This window comes from Salmo salar, chromosome ssa24, assembly GCF_905237065.1.
Source record: "Salmo salar chromosome ssa24, Ssal_v3.1, whole genome shotgun sequence".
Classification (NCBI taxonomy): Eukaryota; Metazoa; Chordata; class Actinopteri; order Salmoniformes; family Salmonidae; genus Salmo; species Salmo salar.
Window position 1 is genome coordinate 1469881 of NC_059465.1, and position 21953 is coordinate 1491833.

Genomic DNA, 21953 nt, shown 5'->3' on the forward strand with positions numbered 1-21953 from the left:
ACTATGAATTCCTAAGAACATTTTAAGGAATTGCATTTACTTATCTTTTGAACTTCTTTATTTTTTTTCTCAAGCAGCTTGTTAAATTTTCTCGAAAGTAATGTTTTGTGAATCCGGCCCCTGTTTCTTTGTTAACTGCTCAACACAGAATAGCTGTATGTGCTCATTCCCTCTGAAATAGTTTGGGGAAAAATATCCTTTCTATTTTATTCACCTATATTCAATTGTATTGTTCTTATTGCATAGCCAGATCAGGGCCTGACATAAGGACGACTCTGAATATGCTATTCTGTTCTTCTGAAATTTTCTTCATGTCATAATATTTATTTAGACCTACCTAAAATAATGAATTTATTGTGAAGCTGTGGAGCTTCTCAAAGTAATGTGTTCTTCACCTCAAACGGCAAGCAAAGAAAGTCTGTTTTTACATCCATTGAGAATGACTATAGTTCCTCAATGGATTTTATTTTTCAGCTCTCTCCCTTTCCATAACCACTCAGTGTGAAAGGGAAAAAGATCATGCTCTGCTCCCTTGCACAAAATAGCCTACAGCTGTTTCTGTCGGCTTCATGGCTTTAGGCTATGCTTAGAAGCCAGAGATGCAAAACGTATTTGTTAATTAACGGTCAATTACCGTGAGACCGGCAGTTATTTGCATGACAATAACCGGCTGACAAAATGTCATGACCGCCACAGCCCTAGTTTTGGGAAATATCTCGGAGATTTAATGATGCTCATATGAAGGTTCTAGCGATGAACTTAGCCTTAAGATGCTTTTGGGAAACAGGGCCCATGTGATTATCGTGCTGCCCGATGTACCTAGTAAACTGATGAATTTGCACATTTAGCTATCTGTATGCTGGTAAAAATGAGTTTCTATATCAATTGAGGAAGATGGAAAGAGGAATGGGATACTGTGTAGGAAGGAAGGGGAAAAGCAGAGGAAAGTAAATTGCGAGTGTTGCATTATCCTCTCGTCTTTCATTCTGTCTTCCTTTCCCTCTTCTCTCTCTGTCTCGCTCTCTGTCTCTCTCTCTGTCTCTCTCTCCACACCCACCACCATGTTTTGACTTCTAAAGAGCGGGCTCCCCTGTCTCATCACCATCTCCTCTCCTCTCGTGGCCTCAAACACACTTTGAACAGGCTTCTCCTGCTTGCTTCCAATTCCTCCAAAAATGAGTTTCTCATGGAAGTCAAGCCTCTATTTAAAATTCACTGCAGATTTGTGTGCATTGTGTGTAGAGAGAGAGAGCTAGACAGAGCTACAGAGAGAGAGAGAGGGGAGAGCATGAGCTATATAGAAAGAGCTAAAAAGGAGGAGAGAAGAGAAAAATCCAGAATGCCAGAAATAGTTTTTTATGTAATGCGGTAGTGTTGATGTTGTGATAGGATGTGATTAGACTGTCAATGGGACTCAGGCCTTTAAAAGTAGCCGTGGAGCTGATGATGTCTAGTAGAGTTAGGGGAGTGAGACTGGGACAGTCTTACTCTGACAGGTATAGAGCCCACCTGCTTGACGAGACAATGTCGATTGACAGCAAGGTAAAGGATGCACAAGCGCAGTGAGATGCCACGTGTGCGTGCGTGTGTGTTGGGAGGCAGGGTTGGGTAGGTAACTTTCTAAATGCAGTCCGTTACAGTTACTAGTTACCTGTCCAAAATTGTAATCATTAACGTAACTTTTGGATTACCCAAACTCAATATTGTAATCTGATTACTTCCGGTTACTTTTAGATTACATTGCCCTTCAGAGTCATTAAAAGAAGAAAACAATTTATATTACCAATTGAACAACATTTATTGCAGGATAAATCAATGTTAGAGTGTGCATAGCTGGCCATAAATTGATGTTGCATTTTACTTTATGGGTTGGTTATGTAGGCCTCTTCTAACCCATTGCTTTCTACTATTGATAATACAATTAGGCCATATCTTTACATTAAAAAACAAAGTCTATCAGATTTTCAGTCATTCCAATGAATTGAATGACCCTTGTTCTTCAACTTGGAAATATAGATTAGCCAAATTGTTTTAGCTGAGCATAGCCCAAAAACTAAGGACTTAATAACCTACTCTGTTGTTTATGTTTTGTTGTCATGGAGGACTGATTGGGGTCATTGCTTCGAGTTGAAAAAGAAATGCTGCTCTCATGGAATGGCATGCTTTGAGCACTACCGAAATGTGCTATTTGCGTGTGAAAAAATGAATGCCATATGCTGAATTTGCTATAGGCCTATTGTCCAATTTGTAAGTCGCTCTGGATAAGAGCGTCTGCTAAATGACTTAAATGTAAATGTTTTTTTGTTTTTTTTACGTTTACGTGTGCATGTTTGAGCATGTGACCGTTAGACCGATGGATTTTTTGGGGGAATTGGCACAAATTGGATTTAGAATTACATTTGTGAACAGCCATCCACAACAACCACAAATGCGCTATATAGTGATATTCTTATCACACGTAGGCTACATGCTACATGACTGTCATTTTTACCTCCAAGCGTTTATTCAAATTGGATGTATAATCTTTGGGTGCCGACAGCAGTCGCACCATTGGAATACATAGCTTGGACTATAGCCTACAAAAGCCTATTCCTGCTCTTTTCCCGCGATCCATCAAATGCATTTGGTGTGTCGTCATAGTGGTCTCTGACTTGTGGTCAGACTCACTCAGGCAGAAACAAACTTAAACTTGCGCCTTTTTTCAATGCTGATTTGAATGTCATTGAGAAAACAGAAAGGTGTCATTTTTTTGGCAAACATCCTTTCTGAACTTAAAAGTAATCCTAGAAGTAAGCATCTAGTTTTTCAAAAGTATCCGATTGCAACATTTTCGCTGGTAATGTAATGGATGGAGGACCCATTTTGGACTCTAGCCCTGAAGGGGACCAGGGGGACAAACTCCAGAATCTGTCTCTTTCTCTCCAAAATTCGTTTTCTATCTCTGCCTCATTAACTACTTAACCAGTTCCCTAAAATGAGGTTCTGTTGCCCACGGCAACAACCCACATCAACTCTCGCTGGGCCTAACCCAGGAACAAGCATGTGTGTGTGTCTGTTTCTATTTCATAGGTTCACACGTGTGTGTGTGTGTCCTGGTGAAGTAGTTGGAGAGGATACTGACTGTTGTCTGTATGACATTTCTACTCTCCTCTCCCACCAGGATGTAATGGTTTAGTCCAATAAGGGAATAACACATTGTCCACTCCTAATGTTATTGTCCTACCAACAATGGTACTTAGGAAGCCGTCTATTGTTGTGTTTTAATGAACATTGTGCTCCTCAAGCAGTTTTATACGAGGACCATGAATTTAATCATATCACAGATGACTGCCTTGTCCCCTTGGTACCATAATGCTAGCAATTAATGCCTCTAAGCTCCTACTGTCTTTGATTCTCTTTCACCTCCAGCATTACAATACACAGTCACATTAACTTTCCTATCTTGTCAATAAAAGACCTCAGTTGCCTTCTGTTTGAATTGCAGTCAAATGAACATGACTCCTACAGGTTGATGCCGTTGTCTCTATGTGATCTCTCCTGTGTTCTCGCTGCATCTCTGACCTGCTGTCTCTCTTCTTTTGTTTCCTATTGCAGCAGCCAAAAGTTTGCTCAACAAGAAGGCAGATGTCAAGGTAAGGCCCTGTTCAACTTACACGTCCCTGCTCCAAACCTTCCCTCTTCCTCCTCCTCTTTCTCTTCTCTTAACTTATCAGGGGTTTAGGCCCTGGGGCCGGATTCACAAAACCTTCTTAAGAAGAAATTTCAGTTTCAGTAACAGTTTTTTCCTTAACTATAGACTTATGAAGAAAGTTAAACAAAGTTACTATTCCTCAATAAAGTTCTTGGAAATGTTCTTAATTTTTTCCCTATGTTTCTTCCTGAGAAAAAAGGTAAGAAGATAATAAGGTTTTAGGATTTCTTCTTGGAAATGTACTTAACTTTAGGACAGCTAAACCCTTGTCTTGAGACGAATGGATACTTTTGTAACCATTAATGTTTTTTTGCGCCACAGACACAGTTGACTACCGGATATTTAAATACAGCAAGAAAACAAATTAAACATGCATTATTTAGCTAGCTAGTAATTAACAATATATTACAATATTCTAGAAGTGTTAAATATCTAGCACTATCTCGTCAATTTACAAAGAAGAACTTTGCTAACTTAGCTAACGTTAACGTCGTTAGATATGTTGGCTATAATGTCGTTACGCGTTAGCTAGCTAACATAGCTAACTAACTTACCGGTCGCGCAGTCCCTCTACCACCATCTCTATGATGGACGACACCTTCTCCAGCTGGTCCACATAAATGGTCTCTCAGCTCCCTTCTTCTTAGCAGCCGACTTGATGTCAGAAGACTTCCGTTTTACGGCGTCACTGTCTCTTGCCATACCCCCGATGGCAGAGACAGAATCGGCCACTCTCGCCCATCCTCTCTTTTTGGTCTCTGCAGTTATCAAGTCTCCCCAACAGCAAACTTTTCCTGGCTGCTATTTCCTCCACCATCACTTCAAGCTCTTGTTTGCTTAAGTTTTTATTGCGCTTTCCTTGGTTATCCATTGTTGGTTTTGATATAGCTAGTCTGATGGCTGTAATGTGTGAACCATAACAAAAAATATCCAAATCCTATCATCCCTGTCAAATAGACTTATTTATTGGTTTCAAGCACGTCGCTAATGTCAAGGCCACATCAGCAGATATTTACGAAGTTCTGAAAGGTATTTACAAAGTTCCTAAGAAAACTACAAATTCCTAAGAACATTTTGAGGAATTGCATTTACGAACTATCTTATAAACTTCATATTTATTTTGTTAAGAAACTTTTTACGTTTTTTCGTAAGTCATGTTTTGTGAATCCGGCCCCTGGTTCTTTTCCTCTTCTCTATTCCCTCTCTGGTTGTGGCTATCTTCCCCCCCTCCCTCTCTCTACATCTCTTTCTCTGCTTTTGCTTAGCTTGCGTGTTTCTGTGTAGCTGAAAGTGTCTCTTGCTCAGTGATTCGTGAACGTCCTGTCTTTATGTCAGTGTGTGCTGTGGTGGCTGACTGGTGTGTGTGTGTGTGTGTGTGTGTGTGTGTGAGAGAGAGATGTGGGAGAGAGTGTTGACTCAATTTGCAACCATCACAAAATAGTGGTTTCAAGTGTAGTGTGTGCATCCGTTCATGCCTGTGTCTCCTCACTGCACCCCGTCTTGTCCGCTTTTTTGTCAATTTTATGCCATCTGTCACTCCAGCATTCTTTCTTTCTCTCTTTTTTCCCATCTCATCCCTCTGTTCTTTTTCTTTTCCACCTCCCCCTCTATCACGGTTTCCATTTCCGGCTCACCCCATCTGCTCTTTAACCATTTGAAACCCTCTCCGGCTGGCTGACGAGCCTTAATGAATCTCTGTCACCATCCTCACCCCGTCTCACCTAATGCACCAACACATCCCACGCATTGTGTGTGCGTGTGTGCATGTGTATGTGGGCAGGGGGAAAGGCAGAGCGGATGGAGGTTGGGGAATAGTATGAGCATGTTTGTTCTTGTGAGTATGTAAATTAGGGAGCTTGTGTACTTGTAAGTGTTTGTGTGTGTGTGTGTGTGTGTGTGTGTGTGTGTGTGTGTGTGTGTGTGTGTGTGTGTGTGTGTGTGTGTGTGTGTGTGTGTGTGTGTGTGTGTGTGTGTGTGTGTGTGTGTGTGTGTGTGTTAGTGTTTGTGTGTGTGTGTGTGTTCAGTAGGGAATGTGACACCAGTTCCAGGAATAGACATGAGTCTGAACCCTGGAAACTGACCGGACAGAAATAGACTCTCTCTCAAACACAAACACACAACACACACTTCCCCTGCTCTTCTCTGTGCCGCGCTCATCATTGCCTAGCAACAGACCCCCCCGACACACTCAGCCTAACCGTTTTAAAATATTTAAATTGTGTTTTTCTTTCCTCCCCCCTCTCTTTCTCTCTCTTCGCTCCCGCTCTCATAATTATTTCCCTGGTTGTTTGGCTCCTCTGACCCCTCTCCTTGTCTCCTCTGTTCTTTCTTGTTCTGTAATGCAGAACAGGACAGCACCTGACATTTTCCACCCCAGTCAAACACCAGCTTCAGCCGCATTGTGCTCTCTTCTCTTCTCTTCTGTGCTGTTCTGGCACTAGCTGCTACTGCACTGCTGTGAGGCTGCTGTGTCACATGCCTCCAATAGAGTTCCAGACACTTGTAGAATCTATGCCAAGGTGCAATGAAGCTGTTCTGGTGGCTTGTGGTGGCCCAACGCCCTATTAAGACACTATGTTGGTGTTTCCTTTATTTTGTCAGTTACCTGTAGATTGCAAATGCAGATAGAGGTTATTGTTCTGCTTTTTAATCATAATGGATGCCACTTTTGAATGTGTATTAAATGGATATTTTCCTTCATAATAGATGAGACATAACAATGGTATTCATGAGTTCATCTGACTTTGGGGAAGTAGATAACGGGCTTCATTGCCAAAATCCTGAAGTATCCCTTTAACAAATCAGTCGCATAGCTTCTCTTTGCTACGTAATTGTTTCTCCTTCCTGCTCTTTTCTTAAAGAAAGACTCTTTTCCTTCTTTCCTCATCACAAAAGAATCATTGATGATTTTACTCCCAGTCAGGGCTCCTCCCTAGCTGCTCCCAAACCTTTCTCTTTTTTATTTTCCTTGTATTCCTCATGCCAATCCATCCTCTGTTCCCGTCCTCCGCTTGCGCACCCTCCCCTTTCTTTCTTTCTTTCTTTGTTTCTTTGTTTCTTCCTTGAGAAACCATAGAAGTTACATTTTCTATGTGAGATCCTCTTTTTCCTCTGCTTTCTTGAATGGGTGAAATTGAACTTCTTTATGGTGGTTTTGAGCCTATTGGTCCACCATGCTCACTAACCAGGGTTCTCATTTTATTGGACATGCTCATCCTTCAGTACTTGCCATTCATCTGTTGTCATCCATTATTTCTTTCTCTCCCTCCTATCTTTCGCTCGCCCTCCACCGCCTGGGACAGAAACGTAAGTCCAGCTCCGCTGTGCGGCACATGGTGAGCATGCCATTTTTAACATCCCTGGACCTCCCTCTTTCTCCCTCCCTCTTTCTCCCTCCCTTTTTCCCCACTCCCTCATTCCGCCTCTCCACTTTTCTCCTCGATTCTTCTCTTTCACTCTCCTCATCCACTCCTCTTCCCTCTCTCCACCTCTACTCCCATCTTGAGTTTGCCAGAGTCCTACATGGACCTGCTCCTTATATTTCTTCCCTTTTCCCCATCTTATGAGCTTGGAGTTCAGTTCATCTACCTAACCTAACTTCAACCTCTACCTTTCCCTTCTGAAGAGAAAAGTGTGCTATGTCGCAGCATTATATTCCCAATTGGAGAGGTTAAGCATGGTTTGCCCGGGCCTGGACTGCTATTTGTGTGCCGTTGTCTGTGGATGATCAGAGTGTCCTCAGAGATGTCCCAGTGGAACTCGAACCCTAGACATGAATACACACACACATCTATATGACCTCTCCTCGCCATGCTCTAAGGATCTCAGCTGTGTGCTGTATGCCACACTGCAGCTGGAGAGATGATTGGAATTTGAAAACGGGTTTTACTTAAACGTGTTAGAAAGTATCTCTTTGTATGTGTTTCTGTGTTATGGATGAGCTACTGCATATGAAGATCTGATGGTTGACGAGTGAAGCTTTGTCTGAGCTGTAGAACTGCTTCGGTTGATTTGTGTGAGTGTGTGACTGCTTATGTGTGTTTTGTGGCTATATTTGTATTTGTGTGGATTTTCTATAGATGTTGATTTGTTATCGGTGTCTGTTTGCCAGCCCTGGTGCAATTTTCGCTCACTGATGACTGTGTGTGTTCTCTTGCTCTCTGTTCTTGCTCTCTCACACTCTCTCTGTTCTCTTTCTTTTTCTCTCTGTTCTTTCTCTGTTCTCTTGCTCTCTGTTCTCTCTGTTCTCTCTCTCTCTCTCTGTGTTCTCTCTCTCTGTGTGTTCTCTCTCTCTCTTTCTCTATTCTCCCTCTTTCTCTCTGTTCTCTCTGTCTCTCTCTGTGTCTCTCGCTCTGTATGTCTCTCTCTGTCTGTGTTCTCTCTCTGTCTGTGTTCTCTCTCTCTCTGTTCTCTCTCTCTCTGTTCCCTCACGCTGTTCTCTCACTCTCTCTCTTTCTCTATTCTCCCTCTCTGTCTCTCTCTCTCTCTCTCTCTCTCTCTCTCTCTCTCTGTCTCACTCTCTCTGTGTTCTCTCGCTCTCTCTCTCTCTGTGCTCTCTGTTCTTTCTCTGTTCGCTCACGCTCACTCGCTCTCTCTCTGTTCTCTCGCTCTGTATGTCTCTCTCTGTCTGTGTTCGCTCTCTCTCTCTGTGTTCTCTCTCTCTCTGTTCTCTCTCTGTTCTCGGTCTCTCTCTCTGTTCTCTCTCTCTGTTCCCTCACGCTGTTCTCTCACTCTCTCTCTTTCTCTATTCTCCCTCTCTTTCTCTCTGTCTCTCTCTGTCTCTCTCTGTCTCTCTCTCTCTGTTCGCTGTTCTTTCTCTGTTCTCTCACTCGCTCTCTCTCTGTTCTCTCGCTCTCTCTCTGTTCTCTCGCTCTCTCTCTGTTCTCTTGCTCTCTCTCTCTGTTCTCTCTCTCTCTCTGTTTTCTCTGTTCTCTTGCTCTCTCTCTCTGTTCTCTCTCGCTGTTCTCTCTGTTCTCTCGCGCCCACTCGCTCTCTCTCTGTTCTCTCGCGCTCACTCGCTCTCTCTCTCTCTGCTCTCGTCCTGTTCTCTCGTCCTGTTCTCTCGTTCTCTCTCTGTTCTCTCGCTGTTCTCTCTCTGTTCTCTCGCTCTTTCTGTCTCTGTTCGCTCGCTCTTTCTGTCTCTCTGTTCTCTCGCTCTCTCTCTGTTCTCTTTCTCTCTCTCTCCATGGTTAACACACGGGTAACATCCTGCTTGACCGTCACTGCTGCTCTGTTTCCCTTGATCTCCTGTGATGCTGTATTTTATCTTACATCTTACACACCATGCCAGCTAAAACCATCACTTCTCTCATCATCTGGTCAAACAACGATCAAGGTAGAACAAACGCTCAGTGAAAGATTTCGAATAGTACTTGAACACAGGTCTGTTTGTTTTAACCCCTTCACCACCACGACCCATTCATCACCCATCCACAGTATCTCACCCCACCAGCCACTGTTGTTAACCCTGTGTTGTCTCCCCTCTACCTGCACAGCCCCAGACACCACAGACAAACAGCACCAAAAACAGCATAGTCACCAGCCCTAAAGGAAACGTCCCTACTCCTGTTCTGGTATTTACTTTTAATCCTCCCTCCTCCCTCTGCCCGTCTGTCTGTCGGTCTATCTGTCCGTTTAACCGTCTATCTGTCGTCTGTCTTTTCAGACAGTTTGTCCGTCCCTCCCTCCTTTTCCTCTGTCGGTCTCAGTTGTTTGTTGCCACTTTAGAGCAGCTGTGGTTGGCTAGATGGCTCTTCGTTGTCTCTGTCAAGTGTGTGTCAGATGCTTTCTGTAGGAGAGAAGCCAGAAATGCCAGGTTGTGTCAAAAAGTGCTTCGCTGTTAAAGATTGCCACCGTGTGTTATAGCGATTTGCCAACTGTTGCTTCACTGTAACCAACTGTTACTGTGTGCGTTTCCTTCCATAATGTTGCAGTCTTTGATCATTTTGGTATTTCAACAGGAGAGGAGCAGAGATCTGAGACTGTGGGTGGTTGTTTGTCTCGTCTGACACTCATCTCTCTTCCCTATAGCAGAGATCGACAGAACATTGGTGAACATTATGCCAATAAAACTGCTAGATGGTTGTAAACTACTTGGAGCATGGTGCAACACCAGAGTTTCAATGTGGGTTTGTTTTCCACGTTGGTTAGATATCCTGAATATATTCACTCTTAAATAACCTTGGATAAAAGTGTCTGCTAATTTACCATATATTGCTGAATCACTGCCTCTCCTGTGACTAGTTGTTAGTTTGGGTGGCCTATAGTGAACCATGTGGTGGATCTGCCTGACTACTGGGTGATATGAGGGCACTAGACACTTAACAGGGATCAGGCCAGTTAGAGAAGAGAGCTGGAGAAAAATGGGGGAAAATGACAGGCATTCTACCATACGCAACACCAGCACAACACATGCAGCCATATATCAGCATATTTTTAGGCGCCCTCACATTTGCCCTTTAATGCTTGGTGTTTGTGTGTGTGTGTGTGTGTGGGGGGGGACTTCTGCTAGCGAAGCTCATTATTGTGCTATTTGGTGCTGTAACCTCTTCTATTATACTGCAGTTCCTGTAGTGGATATAGATACTGATACTCTAAGTAAAATCTCACATACTCTCTCTTTTGATGCAGAATATTTCCCCCAAACTTATAGACAATGGTTTAGAGGTACAGAAAGTATAGGTTATCAGTTGTTGTATTTGAAAGCCTCTGGAAAAGACCTAGTTGTTATGCAGTCAGGCTTGTGCATAAAGTATGAGGCAGTGTGAGGTAGACTAGGTTTATGAGTGCCCGGCAGTGATAATAAGCCTTATCCTCTTTAAAATATCACACAAACCCCTCTTCTTTTTTTAAACTGTCAGTCAGTGAGTCCCTCCCTGACTTGTTCTCTCTCTGCTTGTTCCTCAAGCTGTTGCCCCGGGTGACAGTAGTCATGACAATAATGTCATCCTCATGCAGGAGACAGCTGGCTGGTGATTGGTCATCGGAAGGTGTCACATCCTAGGGGGAGCGCTCAGAATGGTGTGGTTGGAAAGTGTGTGCGTGTGTGTCCCTGTGTGTCAAACACGTCTTGTACACAACTGTCAGAATAGAGAGAGAGTGGGAGAGGGAGGGAAAATTAGGTAGACGGGGCAAGAGATGAAAAGAGAGAAAGAGATGACGGGAGAGAGAAACGGAGTGAGATTGAAGAGGAAATAGCATTACAAGGATAGAGTCGTTATCTACTTAGCTGTTTAGATGTTTACAAAAACATCCTTCTAAGGCAGGTTGGGTCCTGTCAGACTGTAATGGTATTTCAGAGTAGCTGTTATTGCATTTACCATGACAGCACTGCAAACTCTTCTGTGCCGCGTAAACACACTCAGTTGCAGACACTGATGTACCCATCCACTACAGTACAACACTTGAATTGTAATGACCTCAGTTCACTCCTCAGTCTCCAGTTTTGGACAAAACCACTGTGCCGACGAACGGCTAAAAGCAGCGGATGACCTCGGTGGGTTAGTGATCACCTGCTGGGTGTCGATGAACGGTGGCGATTAAACATGTAGAATCGTCGGTAAATGCTGGCCAAAGGGAATAGGACGGCCACCCGATGCCTTCGAGTGTTCGTCATACTCTGGAAATTAACCAGCTGTAGCTGCCAAATGTGGTGACTCTATTTCGGGAAAGTTTCCATGAGATTGTGCCCATATTACCAAAATGTTATGTGTCAGATACAGTCCGTTCAAGAGCAAAACTGTAGTTGTGGCTTCTTCATACTGTATGGTTTACTGTACATTATGTGCTTTTGTGGGGCGCAACATTCCTGCAGGGTTTTTGTGACGTTATTGTGTGTGTGTGTGTGTGTGTGTGTGTGTGTGTGGGTGTGTGGGTGTGGGTGTGTAACTGTGTGGCACAGACTTTTCTCTCTGCGTTTCAGCAATGTTTCTCTCCCAAAATTGACTGTTCTCAGCTCATCCACCCCCTCAATATCACTCCAGAAGAATCTTCATCCCTCCTTCACCTCCAGCCTTAACCAGTTTTCTCGCCTTTTGCTTCATCATCATTCTACATACATACCTCTCGCTCTCTTTTTCACACTTTCTCTCTACCTGTTTCCCCTCCCCTCTTTTTCTTTTTTCTACCTCTACCTCTCTCTCGCATCTTTCTGTTTTCATCCTTCCCCATCTCTCTCTTTTTCTCCATCTCTCTCTCGCTCTCTCTCTCCATCTCCCTCCATATCTCTCTCCCTCCATCCCTCTCTTTCTGTAGGAGCCTCAGACCACTGTTATCCATAATCCAGTGGATGGGACTAAGGTACATCCCCCTTCTCCTGTCCTCCCTCTCATTCTCTCTTTGATCTGCTTCCCCCCCGATCCACATCTTTGTGTCTGTGTCATTACAGAGGCGTGTACTGTAGGCTCTGTGTGCCTGTGTTTGTGTGTGTGGGTGTGTGCAATTATGCACTGTTATTTATGTTTTATCCAGCACCCACTTAGCACATCTCTAATAGCGTGTATAATGAGTATGCAGGTGTGTGTGTGTGTGTGTGTTTGCGTGGAGACAATTTCAACACTCTAATGTCAATTGGAAACCAATAGTTTGATTGGTTAAACTTAGATCTTTGAATGTAAAAATGTGCTCAATATTAGTCCATACAGTTCTTCAGGGACTTAAATGTGTTACAGAAGGCGACGGACAGATTTCCAAACAATTTTTTTTATTAACACCTCTCATTCACTAACCTTCAAAGTAAACCGCTATAATTCTATCCCTTTATGATTTATTTATTGAGGTGCAAAGTTACTTTACACTGAGGCAAATTCTTACAGAACTAAATCTGTCCCTGTGTGTGTGTGTGCGTGTGTGCGTGTGTGCGTGTGTGCGTGCGTGCGTGCGTGCGTGCATGCACAGGTTGAATCTACATTGTTCCAACGTTATTTATCAATGTATTCTGTATGTGGAATCTACTTGCAAAATACATTGGATTTGAAAAAAGTAATCAATGTAAACTGTTGTTTTGAGGGTGAAATTTCAACCACAGGATTATGTCATGGTAACCAAATTTCAACATAGACACACACCTTGTATAAAACATGTTGAATTTGTACCTTTAAAACAACGTCAGATCTTCAACGTTACGTCCACTATCAGGAAAAACACTATAGGCTGGGCAGGACCTCCTACTGGAGAATTGATCTATCTACACCTACCCATTGGTCTCCCATCCAGGGTTTTAACCAAGCCCAGCCCAGCTATGATGTTTGACTATTACCAATGTGCTATCGTGAGAGTGATTGTTACGAGATCTCCACTTAAAAACGAAATAGATTCAATGTTGCTTTCGAAGTCATTCCAAATAATAGCTTTTACAGAGCAAATTAAATGTCACCATACTTTATCAATGATGCGATTTAGGTCTATATAGCATTTGCAAAGTCATCAACAGCTATTGTTTCAATTCAACCCAGAATTCAACAAAAAATGGACAATACAATAGGCCTAGGGTTTCAAGCTCTAGTTGATTTAAAATGCAATGATCCTTCGTGATCCTTTTGGTCGTCAACGCATTTGAAGGAGATGTATGTACTGCTTGGATAGTTCCATCTGTACCACTGACTTAGTCTAGCTTTAATTCCAGGTTGTCTACAAATGAATAACTGATATGTTCTCATCACGTCTCCATCTCAACCAGAAATCTTTAAAAAAAGGTTAATTTGATTTAGTCCAGTTTTTGAACTTAGATTTTTGGTTCAGATGGAGACTTTAATCCAACATATCAATGATTAATTTGTAGACAAACTAAAGCCAGACTAAGTCAGTTGCACAGATGGAACTATCCAAGCAGTAGATACAGTACATCTCCTTTAAATGTTGATATTTGGTTGCGTTGACAACCAAACTGAATATAGGTTGTAATCTCATTGATCAATGTCTAAACTAAATATTACCCATGTTGAAATGATGTGGAGTGCCCATTGGAAACAGCCTAATCTTGCAATAGCTCACATTCTGTGAAGTGGAATGAAACATGAGCGCAGCAGTCAGTCGGTCTGCTTGACCAGGCTAGGGTTGACATTGTGAGCTTGTACAGTGTTTGTTTGTAATGTAGGCTATATGTATCAGCTGGTTTCATGACTATTTCCTTATGTCTATCTCTCTATCAATCTGTTTGATCTGTTTGTCAGTGACAGTCTCTTTTCGTGTTCTGTATGTAGCCTGTGCAATAGAGCTATGACTGCATCCCAAATGGCACCCTTTTCACTCTATATAGGGAATAGTGTGCCATTTGTTGCACATCCTATGTCTGGGAGACGGAAGAACAAACACACACTCACACACTCACACTCACACTCACACACACACACACACACACACACACACACACACACACACACACACACACACACACACACACACACACACACACACACACACACACACACACACACACACAGGTGACCTCTTCTCTCTTTCTCACACGACACACACTCAATCACACACTCCTCTGTGGAATTCTCCAGTGTAAAAGTGTTCCAAATGAGGGCCCAGTATCCATATCCTATCATGCTGGGGAATAGACCCATTTAATCCACTAATTGGAAACCAGAGCTCCTTAGGCTTGCATCCCAAATGGCACCCCATTCCCAACATTGTGCACTACTTTTGACCATGGTTCATAGGGCATTGGTCAAAAGTAGTGCACTGTATAGGGAATATGGTGCCATATAGGAAAAAGTCTCACACTTTTCCTCTGGCAGGTCAGGGGAGAGATACAGACACAGCATTTCGCAGAGAGCAACAGTTTAGGCTAGTAGTGTAATGGAAGATAATAGATTGGTGAATGGATGCCAAATTTGATGCCTGCCACATATAATTAATATATCTCTGTGGCCTGCCCTCACATCTCTATCCAGTGGCAGGCTGCACAGACATAGACAGATGACGTGGGAGTGAAGATAGAAATGGAATGACTAAAACGGGTATCCCCATTCAGGTCAATGTTCTGTGATGGGTGGTGATTCTATTTCTATGGGAGTGGAAGTGAACAGAAGGGGCGAATGGTTGGAAGCTGTAGCTGGGAATTCATGTTTCCTCAGGCAAGGCAAGACTATGTTAACACCCATACTCTGGTGGTATTAGAGACACACACACACACACACACACACACACACACACTTAGAGACACACACACACACACACACACACACACACACACACACACACACACACACACACACACACACACACACACACACACACACACACACACACACACACACACACACACACTGATGGGATTAGGCAGCAGGGGGACTGGAAGGTGGATGGGATGAGGGAGGGGGTCAAGCTGAGGTAAAAGGTTAGAGGTTAGATCCTGAAGTGATGCGGCTTGGGTGAGTTTACTGACATGAAACAGGTTCACGCTTTCAGCTAAATGTTTTTGTCAGATGTAATGTCATTTATTGAAGTCAAGGTCTGTTCATTGTGCACTGTGTCTCTGTGAGCCGTCCTGAATACTGTAGGTGTCTCCTACAGTAGGATCTTAATTTGATAACCTTATTGCAGGAGAACTTTCCTGCAATGCAGGACATTTTTTCCTTGTAGTGTATTTGAGGTTTAAAAAGGCTTCTGAAGTTTGTAATTTCTACTTTGACATTTCAGACTTGATTTTTCCTTACGAAAAATCTAGCAACCCCTACAAATATTTTCGTTAGCTATAATCCACATAAAAATTCACATTTCCTGTTGCTGCAGGATTATTTTCCTGCTGTAGCAAACTGGCTCAAATGAAGATCCTACATCTGTATACCTCAATCCTCGTTGGTCCCTCTCAGACAAATATGAGACATTGACTAAACTTACACTCATCCCAAAGGTGTTTGTCTGTCATTTGATTAATTGATTTTAATTAATTGAACGTGGATTTGATTTAACGAAGCAGTAACAAGAGTGGCAATTGAGTTAGAGATTTGCATGTTTTGTGTGTTCTTAAGAAGTGTGTGTTTCAATAGCTGTGTGGGTGTGTGAATGTGTGGGTGCATTTGTGTGCCTGCACGTACGTGTGTGTGTGTCGAGTGTGTTCCTCTCTGATGGTGCTTCTCCCTCCCCTCTGTAGGAGTCATCTGACAGCAGCAACACTGTGGAGGACGAAGATGTCAAAGGTAAGAACTGGAGACCCTAGGAGACAGTAGAGAGACAGGTCAAGGTAGCGTACTGTACCCAGTAGAGTACACAGGAGCTGAGTATAGAGAGAGACAATATAATGTGGGTTGAAATAAGATCTGTGTGGACGTTGTCAGAGTTTGTGTGTATACGTGTCCTTCTGAGCTACTGTACAAAGAGGACCTGCTCAAAGCAGGTTATAAGCCGTGAATGCAGCATTTCATTGTGCGTGAAACCACTGCTAGACCCTGTCGCCAAATCTACACTGGAGTTGCTTACCAAGAAGACAGTGAATGTTCCTGAGTGGTTAACTTACAGTTTTGACTTAAATCTGCTTGAAAACAGAGAACAGAGCCTCATGTCTTGCTCTTCATTGAAATCAGAGGGCTAATATTAATACTATGCATGCCACTCTCTCTTGGCTAAGAGCTGAGGAAAGACTGACTGCATCACTTCTTGGAAATGCCTAGTTGTTTGCATAGTCAACTTACACACAGTACTGACACACACAAAACCCACCAGACATGCCACCAGGGGTCTTTTCACAGTTCCCAGGTCCAGAACAAATTCAAGAAAACGTACAGTATTATACAGAGCCATGAGTGCATCTCATATAGCGCAAGTGAACAGCACACCTGGTTTTAAAAAACAAATAAAGCAACACCTCCCGGCACAACCCCTCTCCCCATGTGACCTACTTGTTGTGTGTATGTACTGACATGTCCAGTATGTGTAACTGATAGATGCACACACACACACTACAGTACATGTAGATTGTCTGTAATGTATTTTTCTTTATGTGTCGGACCCCAGTAAGACAAGCTGTCACCGTTGGCTAATGGGGAAAACTAATATATATATAAATAAAAAAATCTAAAAAAATCTATGAAAGACTTGAACATTTCTGTTTAGCCATGAACCCCAAAACCTTGACAGATCTTGAATAATTTTTTAAAGGAAACATTGGCAAATATTGCACAATCCAAGTATGAAAAGCTCTTAGACTAACTCAAGAAAATCGCTGCCGAAGGTGTTTCTAACATGCATTGACTCAGGTGGGTGAATACTTATCTAGTCAAGGTATATTAGTGTTACATTTTTCATACATTTAATTTTTTTTTAAATAATTCTCACTTTGACATTACAAAGTATTTTGTGTAGATCATTGAATTTTTTTCTCAATTAAATCAACTTTAATCCCTCTTTGTAACACAATAGAATGTGAAGAAATCCAAGGAGGGGGGGGGGGGGGGAATACACACTGTACAGATCTGCCAGTCAGAGCTGGCACTGACAGTGATGTAGTCCCAATGAGGTGTGTATGTGTGTGTCCATGAGCTGAGAACAGTAAGACATCCCTAAAGCAGGTCACTAATGTGGTGGTCCAGTGTGAAGTATTACAGTAGAGGGTTTCCCAACTGGCAGCCCTGCAATATGTTGGACATAAAAGACTGTCAAAACCTCAGGAAACCAGCTCCAAGTGATTTTAATTTAAGAAATCTGTTCCCAAGTATTCCCACACATAATACAGAGACATATGACCGTATACAAATGTAAGCAAGGTTTGAAATGATTATGTTTTAGTCAAATGTTTGAGCTTCTTGCGGTCAATTTGCAATCTACAAATTATTTGTAATTATGTTCCGGCCCCCAGACCATCGTTCAAGAAAAAAAGTTGATGATCCCTGACATATTGAATTGTACCTTCCTTTTATGCTCCAACCCCAACACTCTAACCCCCAAAGTAAGAGTGAGCTGTTTTGTACCGTCCTTCTCTGTGCTACTGCTAGGTATCCAGCTCCCTGCACTAGTAGCCCCCCCCTTAAGCAGGCCAAGGGCACCTTGTGTGTATATTTAGCCTGTGGCAGGAAACAGAGCCGCGTGGAGGAGTTGGAGACACATTACTGTTGCAGCGCCACCTGGGATACATAGCACTAGAGCGCTTATAGATGTACTGTTACTGTAGCGTAAGTCTCACTACTTTAGTCTGATGTGATCATGAAATGAATCTACTCGATTGAGGTGAGAGAGAGTACGGTATGGGAGTTTGGTTGGATTTGTGCTCATGTTTTAATAGGTTATCTGGTTGTGTGTGTTTGGAATTCTTAGATTGTACGGGTGTGTATGTCTGTGTGTGTGTGTGGGTATAATGTATGTGTGTGTTTGTGTGTGTGTTCATGCGTGCTTGCGATTGTGAAGAGACAATGAAGAGTCGACTGGCATGTAAAAGTGAACTGGATTTGCTCATAGTTTATTTTGGGTTGGTGGATTGTTGAACTGTGCAGAATACCTCCTCCTGTACTACAGTACACTATATATCTGTATGGTACGGTATGTTCCTGGTATGTTCATCAGTACTCTCTGAGTAGGAGATCACTTGTTGCTCTTCCTCCTGTCTACTGTATTCAACAGTATTACTGTATTAGACAGTAGACAGATCACTACTCCCAAGCAGTCCGAGGAATGACATTGTGCTGTAGACAGATATGCCTAGCATACAGATGCCGGTATTAATCTGCGTTACTACTATTCCGAATTATCATGGTCTGCGTCCAAACTTACACCCTATTGCCTACATAGTGCCCCGAGCCCTGGTCAAAACATTAAGAACATCTGCTCTTTCCATGACAGACTGACCAGGTGAATCCAGGTGAAAGCTACTATCCCTTTTTGATGTAATTTGTTAAATCCACTTCAATCAGTGTAGATGAATGGGAGGAGACAGGTTAAATAAGGATGTTCAAGCCTTGAGACATGGATTGTGTATGTGTGCCATTCAGAGGTTGAATGGGCAAGACACACTCAACAGTTTCCCCTGTGTTTCAAGAATGGTCCACCAGCCAACGCATTCAACAGCTTGTCGAGTCCATGCTTCAACAAATTGAGGCTGTTCTGAGGGCAAAAGGGAGGGGTGCAACTCAATATTAGGAATGTGTTCCTAATGTTATATACTCAGTGTATAGGGAATAGGGTGGGACACATCCATAGTCATTATCACTGTGACCATAATTATATGGGTGACAGCCTGGCCATTAACTTCCCAATAAACCACATAACCAATTAGGTACCTTATTGACATCTTACCACAACATAGACCTAAGGGGAAATGGAAAAGACATGGGGAGGTGTTTAATTCCTCACACACACACACACACACACACACACACACACACACACACACACACACACACACACACACACACACACACACACACACACACTCACACATACACATTCTGCCTTTAAATTCGTATAATAATACATTTGTTCTACTGATACAGAAAATAAACAGAGCTTGGAAATCATCAGTAGGTTTTTTATCCTTTTGTTTTCCATCCACCTGCTCAAGCTTGTGTTTCTTTCTTTTGTTAATTCATTCTTTCATTCATTCACCCTCTCCTTCTTTTCCCTCTATCTCTTCTCATTAATCTGCCGTCCTGTGTGTGTGTGTGTGTGTGTGTGTGTGTGTGTGTGTGTGTGTGTGTGTGTGTGTGTGTGTGTGTGTGTGTGTGTGTGTGTGTGTGTGTGTGTGTGTGTGTGAGATCAGGGAAGAGTATAGACAGTTCAGTTAAGACCGAGTCCCAGCCTGACACCTTTGCCCCACAGCCCCAGGTCCCCTCGCCCGCTGTGCACTGTAAGTCAGCACACCCCGATGTGCAGTGTGACGCGCACACACACACATACAGAGAGACACATATACCCACTTCCGTATAGACACACAAGACTTAGGGCTAACACAACCCCCCTGTGTGTATACTCACCATCATATCATCTTTTTAGAACACTGAAACCTTGAATGATGAGTGGCTTGACTAGGGTTGAAAAGCTACCGGTAATCTACCGAAGTTACCAGAATCTTTGTTGATTTTGGTCATTAACAGAAAATGCATGGCAATCTATGGTAACTTTGGTAATTTACACTTTAATAACTATTTTAAAAGTATTCATATATATACACTGCTCAAAAAAATAAAGGGAACACTAAAATAACACATCCTAGATCTGAATGAATTAAATAATCTTATTAAATACTTTTTTCTTTACGTAGTTGAATGTACTGACAACAAAATCACACAAAAAGAATCAATGGAAATCCAATTAGTCAACCCATGGAGGTCTGGATTTGGAGTCACACTCAAAATTAAAGTGGAAAACCACACTACAGGCTGATCCAACTTTGATGTAATGTCCTTAAAACAAGTCAAAATGAGGCTCAGTAGTGTGTGTGGCCTCCACGTGCCTGTATGACCTCCCTACAACGCCTGGGCATGCTCCTGATGAGGTGGCGGATGGTCTCCTGAGGGATCTCCTCCCAGACCTGGACTAAAGCATCCGCCAACTCCTGGACAGTCTGTGGTGCAACGTGGCATTGGTGGATGGAGCGAGACATGATGTCCCAGATGTGCTCAATTGGATTCAGGTCTGGGGAACGGGCGGGCCAGTCCATAGCATCAATGCCTTCCTCTTGCAGGAACTGCTGACACACTCCAGCCACATGAGGTCTAGCATTGTCTTGCATTAGGAGGAACCCAGGGCCAACCGCACCAGCATATGGTCTCACAAGGGGTCTAACGATCTCATCTCGGTACCTAATGGCAGTCAGGCTACCTCTGGCGAGCATATGGAGGGCTGTGCGGCCCCCCAAAGAAATGCCACCCCACACCATGACTGACCCACCGCCAAACCGGTCATGCTGGAGGATGTTGCAGGCAGCAGAACGTTCTCCACGGCGTCTCCAGACTGTCACGTCTGTCACGTGCTCAGTGTGAACCTGCTTTCATCTGTGAAGAGCACAGGGCACGGTGTTGGGCTGTAAGCACAACCCCCACCTGTGGACGTCGGACCCTCATACCACCCTCATGGAGTCTGTTTCTGACTGTTTGAGCAGACACATGCACATTTGTGGCCTGCTGGAGGTCATTTTGCAGGGCTCTGGCAGTGCTCCTCCTGCTCCTCCTTGCACAAAGGCGGAGGTAGCGGTCCTGCTGCTGGGTTGTTGCCCTCCTACGGCCTCCTCCACGTCTCCTGATGTACTGGCCTGTCTCCTGGTAGCGCCTCCATGCTCTGGACACTACGCCGACAGACACAGCAAACCTTCTTGCCACAGCTCGCATTGATGTGTCATCCTGGATGAGCTGCACTATCTGAGCCACTTGTGTGGGTTGTAGACTCCGTCTCATGCTACCACTAGAGTGAAAGCACCGCCAGCATTCAAAAGTGACCAAAACATCAGCCAGGAACCATAGGAACTGAGAAGTGGTCTGTGGTTACCACCTGCAGAACCACTCCTTTATTGGGGGTGTCTTGCTAATTGCCTATAATTTCCACCTGTTGTCTATTCCATTTGCACAACAGCATGTGAAATTTATTGTCAATCAGTGTTGCTTCCTAAGTGAACAGTTTGATTTCACAGAAGTGTGATTGACTTGGACTTACATTGTGTTGTTTAAGTGTTCCCTTATATATATATATATATTTCTGTGTCCGTATGTTCTATGAGTTTCTAGTAGATAGACCATGTGCTTCAAGAGAAAATAATGAAATTAAAATAGCATCTAATCAAATAATTAAGTTAATGTAAAAAGCATCTAATCAACATCTTTATTTTCATAATTTTTTTGTCAAAGGGCAGTGGGCCGGATTCAAAACCATTTAGACTCTGGCATACATGTGCACAAAGGCCACACAATGGCATCCTTTAAATTAACTCTGCAACTCTTCCAACTATTTACTTTTTCACAACTGCCGCCAGTTTGACACCAAAACATCAATGACAACAAATATATATTAGTAAAATAAATGTGTGTAAAATATATATACAGACATACATACATACATACATACATACATACATACATATACTGAGCAAAAACATCAACGCAACATGTAAAGTGTTGGTCCCATGTTTCATGAGCTGAAATAAAATATCCCATAATTTTTCCATATGCACAAAAACCTTATTTCTCTCAAATTTTGTGCTCAAATTTGTTTACATCTGTTAGTGAACATTTCTCCTTTGTCAAGATAATCCATCCACCTGACAGGTGTGGCATATCAAGAAGCTGATTAAATTGCATGATCATTACACACCTTGTGCTGGGGACAATAAAAGGCC

The 21953-nt window shown here is 42.9% G+C and overlaps 1 protein-coding gene across 50 annotated transcripts in view; it reads left to right on the forward strand.

The window, feature by feature from the left end:
- Positions 1 to 21953, forward strand: part of LOC106584897 (calcium/calmodulin-dependent protein kinase type II subunit beta) — a 94503-nt gene that overhangs the window by 66441 nt on the left and 6109 nt on the right. For 7 of the 50 annotated variants that reach the window (XR_006761843.1, XR_006761842.1, XR_006761854.1 and 4 more), the window contains 6 exons: positions 3595 to 3632; positions 6994 to 7026; positions 9187 to 9264; positions 11945 to 11989; positions 15792 to 15837; positions 19386 to 19472. Coding sequence is in view for 20 of the 50 variants with exons in the window: in XM_045707146.1 (XP_045563102.1) it covers positions 3595 to 3632; positions 6994 to 7026; positions 9187 to 9264; positions 11945 to 11989; positions 15792 to 15837 (240 nt within the window). In the remaining 30 variants the exon portion in view is untranslated. The remainder of the gene's footprint in view (positions 1 to 3594; positions 3633 to 6993; positions 7027 to 9186; positions 9265 to 11944; positions 11990 to 15791; positions 15838 to 19385; positions 19473 to 21953) is intronic. The other 43 variants (XR_006761853.1, XM_045707146.1, XM_014170528.2 and 40 more) reach the window with 23 other exon arrangements.